General features: G+C 41.4%; 2 protein-coding genes across 3 annotated transcripts in view; both read left to right on the top strand.

Annotated features, from left to right (window-relative positions):
• The window catches only part of psmd8 (proteasome 26S subunit, non-ATPase 8), a 4,705-nt gene extending 2,392 nt beyond the window's left edge, over positions 1 to 2,313 (top strand). Inside the window, exons 2-7 of the mRNA XM_057348656.1 lie at positions 515 to 587; positions 663 to 765; positions 970 to 1,135; positions 1,248 to 1,348; positions 1,440 to 1,551; positions 1,655 to 2,313. Coding sequence (XP_057204639.1) covers positions 515 to 587; positions 663 to 765; positions 970 to 1,135; positions 1,248 to 1,348; positions 1,440 to 1,551; positions 1,655 to 1,792 — 693 coding nt within the window. The 3' untranslated portion in view covers positions 1,793 to 2,313. The remainder of the gene's footprint in view (positions 1 to 514; positions 588 to 662; positions 766 to 969; positions 1,136 to 1,247; positions 1,349 to 1,439; positions 1,552 to 1,654) is intronic.
• A 3,287-nt stretch (positions 2,314 to 5,600) lies between these two features.
• spred3 (sprouty related EVH1 domain containing 3) lies at positions 5,601 to 12,253 on the top strand. Of its 2 annotated transcripts, XM_057347947.1 has the most exons (6): positions 5,601 to 5,926; positions 8,385 to 8,550; positions 8,738 to 8,906; positions 9,045 to 9,106; positions 9,999 to 10,160; positions 11,267 to 12,253. In XM_057347947.1, the coding sequence occupies exons 1-6, from the start codon at positions 5,916 to 5,918 to the stop codon at positions 12,239 to 12,241; spliced, it is 1,545 nt and encodes a 514-aa protein (XP_057203930.1). In that variant the 5' UTR covers positions 5,601 to 5,915; the 3' UTR covers positions 12,242 to 12,253. The 2 variants fall into 2 exon arrangements, with proteins under 2 accessions (XP_057203930.1, XP_057203931.1); XM_057347948.1 differs by lacking the exon at positions 5,601 to 5,926 and having other exon boundaries at positions 8,452 to 8,558; positions 9,989 to 10,160.
• The last annotated feature ends 2,156 nt before the right edge of the window (positions 12,254 to 14,409 follow it).

Here is a 14,409-nt window from a genome sequence, read left to right as displayed (position 1 = left end):
GTAAGAGCGATGAATTATGATAGATTTGTAAGTGGTCTGAGAATAGAAAATAGCTAAATAAGTCAACTGACTGCAGTTAGCAATCGTGCTATCTAAAACGCTCCGAATTACCTGTTTACTAACGAACAGCTATTAATTGTGATTTATTTAAAAGTTTACAGTAAAATCACTCTTTAAAATTTGTGAGTTGTCTGTATAGCGATTTGGACTTGTTGACCACCAAAATGGCAAGTCAACAAGCCCAAAAACAAAAAATGACAGCCAGCCTGTGTGAACTGAGCGAAGTAATTCCTAACCTGTATACATACATACAAAATGTTACAATAATTTCTATTTCATACATGGCATAAAATTATACTATTAATTATTGAAGTATTTAATATGAAATATACTATAATGAGTCAATTGACACTTCTTTTTATACACCTGTCACGTATTTAATACTGTTTTTAAATTTGTTATTATTATTATTATATTATTGTATTATTTTAATGTTGTGTTGAATACCTTATAGATTTCCCTTTTGGAGTTGAACTTTTTACCAACTTCTGGGGCCAAACTAACCAAACAGCAGCTTATTCTTGCCAGTAAGTATTTGTGAATATTTCATTAAATGTTATACTGCGTTGAAATGTTGTTAAATTGTACTGTTTCTTTTACAGGAGATGTATTGGAGATTGGAGCACTATGGAGCATTCTCAAGAAAGACATCCCCTCTTTTGAACGCTACATGGCTCAGCTCAAGTGTTATTACTTTGATTACAAGTAATTATGGCCTTACATCACATACTTTTCTCACTATTTGTATTGTATGTTGAATATTATGTATGTTTTTTTGTAATTTAGTTTACAAAATGCAACAATGCTTTAATTTTCAAGTTTGTAGGTGGGTGCAGGATGCTTTTGTAAACAGCCATGGTCTTTATTTGCTTTTCTCACAGTCACTCTTTGCTCTTTTTAATTCCACAGGGATGAATTACCAGAATCCGCTTACAGGCACCAGTTGCTGGGTCTGAACTTGCTCTTCCTGCTTTCTCAGAACAGAGTGTCTGAGTTCCACACAGAGCTGGAAAGACTGAGCGCAAAAGATATCCAGACTAATGTCTACATCACACATCCAGTTTCATTAGAGCAGGTGTGAAAAAAATTATAAATATTTTACTCAATACTTAAATTGCATATAGGAAGGTCTGTTTCTTACACCTGAAGTTTCAATAAAAATTGTCATCTTTTGCTTCTGTTACCAGTACCTGATGGAGGGCAGTTACAACAAAGTTTTCCTTGCCAAGGGAAATATCCCTGCTGAAAGCTATACCTTCTTCATTGACATTCTCTTGGACACCATTCGGTAGGGATTGGGATTGTTCACTGTGCAGAAATCAAATGTAGATGATAAATAGTTTGGGATATCTTGGTTTTAACTCGTTGTGTTTTTATAGAGATGAGATAGCAGGCTGTATAGAGAAAGCATATGAACAGATCCAATTCAACGAGGCCACAAGGGTGCTTTTCTTTTCCTCTCCAAAAAAGATGACAGAATATGCAAAGAAGGTAAGTGTTAAATCACATTCCCATTATCTGGTTTAATCTAACTATAGTGATTTTACAGATTGAATGTAATTTTTCATAATATGAGATTGCCGTTGTTTCACAGAGAGGCTGGACACAGAGCCCTGATGGATACTATTCATTCAGTACACAGCACCAAAAGACAGAGGAAGTGACCATCCCCTCCTCAGAGCTGGCCCAACAAGTCATTGAGTACGCAAGGCAGCTAGAAATGATCGTGTAGTTTGATTACTGTCCGTTTAGACAAATTCATATTTGTTTACCGAAATATACAAATAAAACCATTGTACAGTTGCCGTATGTCTCTGTACTCACTTTAAACACATGATGACACAACCGCAAAGCATGGCAAGGACTCTTTGGCTCAATTTTTACTTTCTCATGCTTGTAAAAATGCTCTAGAGATCCTCACAGTCTTAGTCTGTTTGTCGTTGGGTGTGTCAGTTGATGCATTTTCAGATTATGATTTTCATCAAGAGTGTGTTTGTGTGAAAATGTTTGGGAAAGTGGGTCTGACTCACATGAGAATGCCCGGTCTGACTCGCATGAGAATGCCCAGTCTTCATAACTTGTCTGGTGTTGCCGTAGAAGTGTTCACTGAATTATTGTACTCTATTAACCTTTCTTTGTCCGCTGGCAACTGATAATCTGAAACTGTTTATTTCTTAAATTGTTGCAAGTCACTGATGGCTATAATAAATAAAACATTTTTTGACTCTTTTATAAAATGCATTCTGAAACACTATATGGTGAGGCAGGAAGTAGTTTATATTAAAAACTTTAGATTTATCACATGAAAAAAATATTTATTCTGGACGAAATGCTTCTGGACTGACATAGTCAATGGCTGTGCACCTGTAACTTCATCCGCTGCTGATCCGATTGCCTGTTTCACATTCGACAAAGACAAAACGGTTCATCACGATTAAGTGACCCTTCTTATACAACACGTACCTAAAGAGTTCACAAAAATAAAATTCATTAATTTGCCCTCATGTAGTTCAAAACCTGTATGACATTTTGGTTCTTTCTTTGGTGAAACACAAAAAAGATATCTTGAGAAATGTGGTTTTGTGTCCATACAATGGGGTCAATGTTGTTTGGTTACCAACATTCTTCAATATATCTTCTTTTTTTGTTCTGCAGAAGAAAGAAGGTCATACAGGTGAATGACATGAGTTTTTAAGTATTTTTTTTCTAAGAATTTCAATTTGAGTGAACTATCCCTTTAAATACATGTAATTTTTTCACCATCGTCTAATATTTGGTGGCAATTACGTGTACACGAGTGGTCAACAGTAAAGGGATGCCAGCGCCCCCCAGGATGCACCGGATGTGTCTCATCAGTTTCATGGTCTGATTTCACAGCTGCGTTTTGCTTTGAGTCGACACATGCTCTAGCTATTTGCTTTTTCTTGGCCTTTGAAGGACCCGGGGGAAGGTGCAGTGAGTTTTGTGCTGTGGAGTTTGGCACAGCAGCTGGATGGTTCTTAAAACAAAAGGTCTGAGTATTTCTGTGAGCTGTCTGTAATGCTGGAGTGTTTGTGGTCCCTGCAGTCTGGCCTTCAGGTCTTTCATACTGCCTTTTTATTCCAGGTGCTGGATCAATTTGGGCTCCTTGTGAATCTGTGAATTCGGCTCTGTTTAGAAAAAATTAAAATATGTGTAATGTAAAACCTGGGTAAATCTTAAAACAGTTCCAGATTAGGTTATATTTCAGTACAAAATGTAAATAAAATATATTTTGAATACAGGACATGACCACCACCCAAATTCTTATTCCTGACACGAACATCTGAGTTTGTTTGTATTTATGTAAAATTAATGTACTTGCTTCAGGGATTTGTATTATTATTAAATGATTTAAAGCCTGTGCAAGTAATACCACTGAGATGTATAAATATACTAGTATATATTAAATGGAATATAGTAAATCATTTATGTAATATAAGTATATCTTTATGCATTGTCGTAATAAGAACTGGGAAATCGGTTAATTTATTGATTATATATTGGCATTCATACAACATTGAAGATACAATACAATCATATTTTAGAACTTACCTGGAGTCAGTATGATGAAAGTTTGGGGAACACTGTGTAATTTCACTTTTCTTAGATCCCCGGGCTTCCCTGGGTGCTTTTATTTTCACCCTCAGGGTTGAATCTCTTTGTTTTCTGGAAAGTGTCACAGGTGTTCCTGGACTTCAGCGCGTTGGATCGAAGAATAGCTTGTGCCTTTTTACTTGTATAATTTCCCATAATTTCCCGTGGCTCTTCAGGTACAATGTGTGCTGTCTAATAAAAGACCGACCCTTGTTAGCACAGACTTTAACCTTTCCGTGGATCCTGTGGAAGGTCCTCTGCACGGTTTTAATTTAACAGTGTTATTAGGAATGCAGTTGCCAAACATGTTCAAAAGATAATAGAATATGTTGCTATGAGTATTGTGTTATATTAGACATTGGGGCTTGTTGTCACATGGTTAAGTTGTCACCCCTAATGAAAATTCAAGGATAGTGGTTTAGTGTGGTAAACCATTGGTAATTTGTGGTTACAGGGGTTAACTATACAGACCATTTTGCAAGACGTAAACAACACTGGTCCAGAAGCACTCCATGTTAGATATATAGACGGTCCCTGTTGAAAACACCAGCATATGCTGGGTTAGGTATGTTTTGATGCTGGTTTGACCAGCTATGGACCAGCACTTGACCAGCATCAAAACATGCCATATGCCGTTTTTTTCAACAGGGGTTTCATCGGACGCACAAGCCTGGCCTGAAGTTAACTTCCGGTCTGTGTTTGGTTAGCCTTTAACAGTTTTTATATTTGATTTAAATGAATATTCATTTTGTAAATTAATATTTTATTGTATATTAATTTTAGTACATTAAAACTACTCAACAGTTATCCGCAAAAATTATTTGCGGAGGTCTACCGGAAGTTAAATTTGGGCCACGTAACGTTTAACGTTATGTTGTTGCCGCTGAAACGTCTAAACTGATTCATTTTCGTAAGAGACTATTTTTGAAATGAACTATTTTTGCATAATGCTTTTTTCGCTATTCTTTTTCACACCGAAATGGTGAACTTAGAAAACGCTTAATGACCATTTCTGAGAAAAACGTGACTAGCCCTACTGCTTATCTCCACAGGCTGTGAACTTTTACAGAATATGAACATACCGTCAAACACATATCATTCAAACACAAATTTAGCGTTGAAACCCTTTCCATCTCACCTGCAGCTCTTCGCTTCATAAAGCTTTTGCTTTACAGCTCATTTCCGGTGTTCTTTGGTGACGCTTTTATGTAACCGTTCCTTCATACTCACGTTCGAAATAAAACATTCGCGGTAAATTCGCCCGAGCACGTTTCATAAAGCCTAATTGTATTGGCTGACATTTGGGCGTTTATTAAAGCGATGATTGGTGTTTTTGCGATACTAACTTAACGTACTTTATCCAAATGGTTGAAGGGGAACGAGATGGGCTGTTCATCTGAGCAATAGAAGGCTCGTTGTCTGGCGTGGCTGTTTATCAATGGTGGGCTATCAGTGAACATGAATGGGGAGTTCGAGATGAATGGAGACTGGCTGCTGTGAATTGTGTCATGGCGTATAGAGCTGTTTGGAGCTGTCCAGGGTACTGAGCCATAATACACCGCTACTTTACACGATATCCACCGCATTCATGTAAATCACAGAGTTTAGACCTGCTTCCATCTATATGTTGAAAATATATGTTATTGTATGCATTCAGTGGTGAGACTTTTGAGCTATACCTAAACATTTATGATTGGCGTTACTGATAACAAGAATAGAGATAGCATTTGAAATTCCTCTTTTAAAAACGACTGCTTATGCACATTTATAGCACTGTAAATGTCCATTGAACTTGACTCGAGATATGCTCACTGGGACACGATGTCCATCTACGAGTGTGTTTTCTGTGAGCGTGTGAGGGAGTCGGACAGGTAGAGAGAGAGAGAGAGAGAGAGAGAGAGAGAAACAGGGAGGGAGTGATTGAGGAAGAGAGAGGGCGAGAGCGAGGGAGGGAGGGAGCGAGAGAGGGAGGATGATGATGCTGCCGGTTGAAAATGGCTGCTGCATCCTCGAGCCCATCCGAAACCGTATGAAGGTGGACGGAGAAAGATAAGAAAATGAGAATAGCGAGCGCAAGGAGCGAAAGAGAGACTGCGTGCGTGCGTATGTGAGCGTGTGCGAGCGTGTGTGTATGAGTGTGAGAACGCGCGCGCGCGCGTGTGTGTGTTCTGTAAGAAGGATAATAAAAAAGACGAGAGACCGGGGGGCAGCCAGCTCGAAGCGGCGGGCAACACCGAGCCATGGAGGGCGAGTAAGTGCATGCATTTTTATTTGACACGACATTTACAAACAAAACGGATTGATTTGCATCACCTCCAGGGCTGATGGGCTGTAAGGTGGTCATGAGAGCGGCGGGTGCGCTTACAACTGGTGTTAGATGCTCATAAACACTATTACGCAGCTATGGCTATCAACACCGTACACCATATTCTCCATATGCATGCAAGCGTTTGATGAAGAACGCATATGAACGGGCCTCGCTTGGACTGCACTGGAGATTAAACGCCTTCAATGCCTTATGAAAGGCGAAGAGCGTGCTCGTTTCGCTGTTCCAGTACGCATTAACAGAGGGTTTTTGTGTGTGTGTCGTGCAGATGCTCCGCGTATAACCACCAAATACATCCGTGAATTATAAAACATGTCGTTAAGAAACCGACGAAATATAGCGAGTTTTCCGCCATTGGCGGGATGGAGGCGAAGAGGGAAGCTTTTTATCAACGCGTCTCGAGTTTCATTATGATTTTTAAAGCCAAACTTTATGAATGAAATGTGATTTTTCTCTCACCCCCCTTCTCTCCTCCTCTTCTCATATCTCCCCCTCCCCCAGCGCTTCTCTTCTTCTTCTTCTCGTCCATATCCTCATTCCACCCACTCATCTCCCCATTGAATTTACCGTGCTATATATGCGTGATTCAGCTGCGTTAATTTTATTCATTCATAAAACAGAGGATGAACGAATGAGTGCGCGTGCACGCGCGTCGATCAGACGATGTGGTGGCGGAGGACGCGATGCCTTGCGATAATCGATATGCCTTGAAATCGTTCAAACGTTGACATCTGAATCAAAATGGATGTGATTTCATAGGGTTTATGGTAATGCCGCTTGTTAACGGAGCTTTGGACTGAAAAACAGCCACGAGGGGCCTTGTGTGGCGAATGGGCGCGTTCATTGATAACGTACATCTCTCTTCATCTCCCACTTCCCCCGGGCCATTCATTTATTTATTAACACACGGAGCCGTTATGTTCCTCGTTGTTTTATATCGATGTCATTATAAATATGCGACAGCTGTATATTTTGTAAGGACATTTTTGTGACTGGCGACGCGTTCAGTCCGTGCGCGCGCTGAAAGCGATTAGATTTTCCTCGCCCACGTGACCGTCCATTAAAAAAATCGCGCCGTTACTCGTCATTGTTATAATCGTGCTTCGCTGCTTATTTATTATAGACTGAACATTTGGTTTCTGTAAAAGCTACACAACGCACACATGATGTTATGATCTTCAGAATCAAAAAAACGAATTCCAGTATAATAAACCACCAGTCCTTATATCTCCATGTCACACTAGCTTGTCTCTGGAAATCAATCATAAATATCCTGTATCCACAGTACTTGTACTTCATTAACGTCATAAAAAGGGCCTGTAGGTTTTTTAACCATGCGTAAAATGTTCCTACCTGACAGATATGTCACGTGTCTCTGTAATATCAGTCCAAGACTAAACAGCAAAAAAGAGTCACAGGAGAGGCCTACCTTTTCCACTCATTCAGCCTGTCAGTCACTTCACACATTTGGGTTGAGTGACACGTCTTTGGGGGCGTGGTTACAGAGAGGGCGTGTGCTTTAAAGGAGCGACCGTCTTAAAAATTTGAATTTAGCAAAAAGTTGACGACTTTACAGTGAACGTGAAATCAAAATGCACCTTAAAGCTACATTCCATTGTGAGCAATATATTGTGCACATTACTTCAGCAAAAGAAAATGATTCATAGTCATTAATGAAGATTTAATTACTTCCTATACCTTGAGGATGACTTTCCGTTTCATCTGACATCATCATGTCAATGTGGGCGGAGAAAACCACTCCCCATTTGTGTGCAGCAAGACAGACATGATGAGGCAGTACGTTTTCCCTTCACAAATTCTGTTCCCTATTCCCAAACCAACCTGGTCGAGGGCCCTTCAAGCTTGGACTATAGTATCCTGAATGCTTTCCAAATTTGAGGCAAACCTATTTGATTTCAAGAAAATCTTTATCTTTAAAGTCAACGTGAAGCAAAACTGACCCCACTTCAAATGTAATGCATGATCTTAGTGTTTTTGTGAATGTTTTGTATTGTTTTAATCATGTTATTCCAAATAGAAATGAATTATATTCATCTTCATTATGTTGTCAAAATATGTCATAATCCCCCTTACATTTTAACCATCTCTCATCCAACAAAATAACCAATTGTTAAAATGTACCCCTACATTTTGTTGAATAGCCTTTTTTACTCAAAAATAGGTCGGAATACAAAAATGAAACACGTTGTTCCTCAATAGCACACTAATTCTTGTATTTTAAGGGCTATTTGGTGAATGTCTTGTGCGTGTATGGTTGTATATTTCTGCTTGAATTGCCTTTGTCTCAAAGTCTGTGTTTGTGCGTGTGGGCGTGTTTGTGCTCAGCTGGTTATTGCCCTCACTCCGTTTACTTCCTGTACAGTGTGCGTGTCCGAGCTGTGGTGATGACACGTGACGATTCCAGCGGTGGCTGGGTGCCCCTTGGAGGGGGCGGTCTCAGTCACGTGATCATTTGTAAGGGGCGGAGCTCCGAAGGTCGTGGGCGGAGAGAGTACGTCATACGCGGAGAACGGCTACGCGATCGAGCAGTGAGTGTGTGCGTGTGTGTTCATGCCTGTCTTTGTGTGGGTTGTGACGTTTCCTCAGCCTGACAGTCCTGGCCTATGCCATCTGCCTGTAATTTTTGCCCGTAACCAACCAGGAGTTGAATAGTCCTTGTCTGTGTTGTCCATCACGCTTCGCGCGTGAATGACCAGCGTCTCTTTCTTTAAATAGCCCGTGCTGGAATGTTCCATTCAAAAGGGTCTGGTCTACAACAAGGTGAACCCCATCTTCCATCACTGGCGCGTGGAGGAGAGGAAGTTTGGCCTGACCTTCCAGAGTCCAGCTGATGCCATCTCCTTCGAGAGGGGGCTTCAAAGTGTCCTCGAGAAGCTGGACAGAGGTAAAACCATCACAAGAAATACTAAGAAAGAAGGAAGCTGGTGCGAAAGACGTGAATGATGTTTAGATGTAGGTTTTTCTGTCAGTTTTAATGCCAGTACAGTTAAGATGCGTTCACGCATTCAACGTTTTCCCTCAGGAACTGACTCGCCATCCTCCTCGACACCTGAAGAGGGCGACACTGAGGATGACGGTCAAGCAGTGAGTATTTTTATCACATTTATCACACGTGTCTGAGATGCACGATGACCCACAGGTGCACAACGCAATTCAATTTATAAAGCCAACCAAAATTGACTTAAAACACAATGGAATCAAGCAAGGTTAGAGCAGAAACAGGTCACCATACAACTAAATTAAGAAAACACAACAAAATGGACAAAATTAGCCAACAACAACAACAAAAAAAAGAAGAGATTTACTTTGTGTCCAATCACCTCAGTAGTTATCATAGACACTGAGGTCACCATGAAGTTAAAGATGACAATATATACTTTCTCAAAGAGGTCATGATGTTTTTAACATGTAATGTAATAGTTTTGTGCCAAAACAAGTCATATTTTAGTTTCCATGACTATTTGGAGAATGGAGATGGAATGGCTCTTCACAGAACATAAAATAGTTACTATATTTTAATTACCGTGTGCCCATTTATGAGGAATATGGGCCATCATGGAAGCAGCACTTGCCTGACTATGGATGCGTTAAAAATCAATTTTGGGACGTCACATGGGTATTTAAACCATCAAAAATTGACATCTTAGCTATCAGTATGGTGAAAACCTTTGATAAAAGCTTGATTTATTTCATGGTAAAGTTGACATTTGCATGAAATTGCCCTGCTCTTTCCTAATGCTGTCATCTTCATCATGTCAGGTGCCACACACCATAGCACTCCATCTTGTCTCATGTCCTTGCATTTTATGTGTTCGACTGACACTTTCATCCAAGGCAACTGACATTCAAGCTATACATTTCATCAGTATATGCATTCCCTGGGCATCAACCCTTTGACCAGTTGAGCTACTATTAGTCATCTGTGTAGGTCACTGTCATCCCTTGTGCATGTTTGATGACTTGCAGTCTGTCTCAGTCTCATACAGGAAGTGAGTCGTCATCCAACAGCAGAAAAGAGATGCTGCCTAAACCCATCACCATCGTGACCAGTGAGTCGTCCTCCACCTGTTTTGTGCGATCCACAGAGGAGTTTGCGTACGGAGCAGCACATGCCGTCACTACGCAGACTCCAGACCAGGTGAAGCTGATGTTTACCTTTTCTCTGAATACAATTTCCTGCATGATAGGTGAAGTTTTGCTTTTAATGCACTGACTGTGGCAAGCGTGTATTAACACAAAAATATAATGCAGGCATTCATTTTTTATTAGATGTCAAATCTTTGGTGTATCGAAGTATACACCATTATATTGTAAATATATCATAGGGCCAACAACTATTTAAGATAAGGTAACACTTTACAGTAAGGTTGTATTTGTTAACATGAGTTAATGAATGCACTAACACGAACTAACAATGAACAATATTGTTTTTCAGCATTTATTAATATTTGTTATTGTTAGTTAATGTCAACACATTTTTTCATGCTAATTTACTGTGGATTAACTAATGTTAACAGTTACCGTTTAGAATATTATATATTGTTAGCCAATGCATTAATATGAACATATATAACAATAATAATAATAAAGTGTTACAAATATCATAACAAATGGGATGTTGTTATTACACCATATTATAGTAATATTTTAATAGCTTGATAATAGCTTTAATAATATTTTGAATAAGCTTTTATTTTTTGTTTTCATCTTCATTTTAGTTTAATTTTGTAATGTGCTTTTGTCATTTTATTATTTATTTGTTTTGGTTTTATATTTTTTGACCTTGTTATTTACACATTTAAACGATAGAAAAACGATTACCACCCAAACTACCCATTTTCTAATGCCCGTTTTCTGCCCGGGATTTTAATGCCCGGGATTTTAATAATATAGTTTTTTCATTAAATGATATATGTGACACAGGCTAATGCTAAAAAGTCTCTTTTGAAAACTGAAGTGAAAGTCCCATGCATGCTTCACACAAAACGATGTGCTCATGTTAAGTCATGTTAATACATGTTTTCCTATTACTTTAACTCGTCAGAAATAATTTTACCAACTTATATAAAAAAATATATATAATTAAAATTCAACTGGAGTCAGTTTAATGTAATTTAAAATCTTGTAAAGCAAATGTGATTTAACATAAAAATGTAAGGCAGCTTAAGTTGAAACAGGTGAAATTGTTACATTGCAGCATCATAAGCACTTTTCTTCTCCCTCTCGTCCCCCATGTCGCCACAGATCCATACCCGACCAACCCAGCACCAACTCACCCAAGTTACAGCCGTGTTGAACCCCCCAGCACCTCCTCCGCCACCGCCGGCTCCCCCGACTCCCCCCATAGTTCCCCCCGCCGCCTCTCCCCTCTCGCCACTCTCACCCACCATCTCCCTGCTGGAGGAAGGAGACCTCCGCAGCCTCGACCCCTGCAAAGACCTGTGGGGAACACGTGGCTACGAGGACTACCGACGCGCTGGTGCTACACGGACCAAGGTGGGCGGGCTGACAGGGGGCGTGGTCGTGGGAGGCGGCCAGGATAAGGGGGAGCTCTGCGTGGTCCGCTTTGAGAAAGAACTGGCCGGCGTGGGCACCACAGGCTGCGAGGTCACCGTCATGCTGGACACCAAAGGCTCTCAGCTTCACTCCTCGCCCACCTGCATGCCCAACGCCGTGCCAGGGGTGCCATCCGCCGACGGCTCCCCGCAGGAGACGGGCAAGGGCTCGCCTTCGCCGTGCTGCATCCACACCTCCCTCGCCACACCCCGATCTCGGACTCGCAAGCGAGGGGGCGGCGGGGGAGGAGGGGAAGCCATCTCACCCGACGACGACAGCTCGTGCCCGCAGGGCTCCTCGTCCTGCTCGTCGCGCTGCGTGTACTGCCGTTCTGTTTTCAGCGCCTCCGAGAACGGACGGGGCCGCTGCCGGGACGCTCCAGACCCGGCGCTACACTGCCTGCGCCAGTGGACGTGTGTGTGGTGCGCAGAGAGTCTGCTCTACCATTGCATGTCGGACTCCGAGGGCGAGTTCTGGGAGCCGTGCTCGTGCGAGGACTCGATGGGCGGCTGGCCGCACCCGCTGTGCTGCGCTCGCTGGATGGCGCTGCTGGCGCTGTCTCTTTTCGTGCCCTGCATGTGCTGCTACCTGCCCCTGCGCGCATGCCTGCGCTGTGGGGAGAGATGCGGCTGCTGCGGAGGAAAGCACAAGGCCGTGCGATGAGGCCTGACAGGGGGGAGGGATCCGGGAGGAGGGTGTGTCACGCGGTCGGGGAGGGCAGGGCTTATTGTGACCGGAAAGGGAGCACAAAGACTTTCATTCGAGAAACAGTCGTAGATCCGGTGCGTGAACCTTCGCAACAACATAACCCCTCCCCCACCCCGCCCCCCCCTCAAGGCCGACTGCTGCATTCCGCTCTTTCTATCCTTTACTTGGACCCTTAATGGTTGTACCAATGGTGAGTGCATGGGCAGCGTGTCACCGCACGGTTCAGGTAGACAGGCAAGAGATAACGTCCATGGTCTCTCGGTCTGAGCTCTCTGATTTGCTGGTTTTTGGGGTCAGGGGTCATCTCTGGGAGGTGGGGAGCCAACGGGGATCAGTGACGTGTAAACTGTTTCAATTGTTAGTTTTCATTTGTTTTTGATTTACGGAGAAAACACGAGATGAAAAGACAGATGATGTTTATTGTTATGGTTATCAGACGTTTTACGAGCATCTTATTTTACTTGAACTACGGAAAGATTTTCACTATTTTTGGGGAATTCATTTGAGAAATACACTCCCCGTTTACCTCTGATTTACTGAGTTTTACCTCAATGTCCTAAGGAGAGGAAGACAGATAGAGACTTTATTTTTGGGACTGTATGCTGTGGTAAGGTTTCGTAACGCGGTCTTTGCTGTAGGTTTTTTCCAAGCACGTTCGGTCGTGTCGTGAAGGAGAGCGTTTCGATGTCGTACCACTCCGAGACGGCTCCTTTCCGAACTCACGCAGCCGAGGGTCAGTTTCACCAAAACCACCGTCACCACACGCGGCACATACGCACTCATTCTGTCAAGAATTGCATTTAACTCACCAACAACCAAGAATGTTGCCTATATTTAAAGTGTAGACCAAAAAAGTGTAAAAGATAATCTAGAACAGAATCTGCCGAACATTTGCTCAGCGAATGTCAACCGAGGCCTTGAATTGTAGTTGTAGATACCACCAAAAATACGGTGCAATGTGTATGACACAACAGTTTGACCGGAATGGCAACACAAGAACTTAATCATTAAATGTAAACGCGAGTCGCGTCCTGACCAGACGCAACATGATAAAGCATAAAAATCATTTGATTAGTTTTCAAAACGAGTGGAAGATGTTTCGGCATCACACTGGCTAGCCCTGCCCACAGTGAGATCTCATTGGTTCAAAATCCCACTCGAATATATTTTGATCAAATGTGACCCTGGATCACAAAACCAGTCTTAAGTAGCACGGGAACATTTTTAGTAAAAGCCAAAAATACATTGTATTGGTCAAAATGATCGATTTTTCTTTTATGCCAAAAATCATTAGGATATTAAGTAAAGATCATGTTCCATGAAGATATTTTATAAATGTCCTACCCTAAATATATAAAAACGTTCTTTTTGTGAGTGGATGGCCTGATACAGTGCCCCTGATTAACAACTTCAAAGGCAATTTTCTCAATATTTCGATTTTTTGCACCCTCAGATTCCAGAGTTTTAAACGGTTGTATCTCCGCCAGATATTGTCCTATCATAACAACCCATGTATCAATAGAAGCTTAATTATTCAGATTTCAGATTATGTAAAAATTGCCACGCAACATTTTCGCTCACAAGTTATTTGATGCTGTTTATCCCGTGTCGCGTCTGGTTAGGACTAGAGAGAATTCCGACCAATCAGTTCAAATGCCTGGCATAACCTTAACGTTTTTAGAAACACTGCTTTAAAATATCACAAAGCTGCTATATTTTGAATCCCCTGAACTTATCTTACCTCTGCTGCTAGTAATCAGATGCAGCCCTGTAGTCGATTCGATTCACAAAAACGATGTCACTGAATCACTTCTGAGGAAAAATATTTATGATGGGGAAGAACTCCACAAGGATTGAACATACTCTGTCAGGGAGCGTCGAGTTACACGGGAATCAATGTTGTATTAAATGCTGATTAAAGTCACTTTAAAAGAAAAAGCGTTTCGCAGCGGCATAAACCATTAAACCTAAACATGTGCACTGTACATCACAGTCCAAATCTGAACACATTCTCACGCATTACAATAAAAGACTGGAAAACAGAGAACTTTGAGAGATGAGACCACCCTTGAAGGCCCGAGTCATTCATCCTATTAATAAATGTGCCTTTTGATTTATTTAAC

This window comes from Triplophysa rosa, linkage group LG12 (genome assembly GCF_024868665.1).
Source record: "Triplophysa rosa linkage group LG12, Trosa_1v2, whole genome shotgun sequence".
In the NCBI taxonomy this organism is placed as follows: domain Eukaryota; kingdom Metazoa; phylum Chordata; class Actinopteri; order Cypriniformes; family Nemacheilidae; genus Triplophysa; species Triplophysa rosa.
This window is presented reverse-complemented; position numbering and strand designations above follow the sequence as displayed.

What these genes read in the sequence shown, in the direction of transcription:
- spred3 (XM_057347947.1), top strand. An exon ending in AACGGCTACGCGATCGAGCA is followed by an intron (nt 8,551 to 8,737) that starts GTGAGTGTGTGC and finishes TTCTTTAAATAG; the next exon opens with CCCGTGCTGGAATGTTCCAT. An exon ending in CTACGCAGACTCCAGACCAG is followed by an intron (nt 10,161 to 11,266) that starts GTGAAGCTGATG and finishes ATGTCGCCACAG; the next exon opens with ATCCATACCCGACCAACCCA.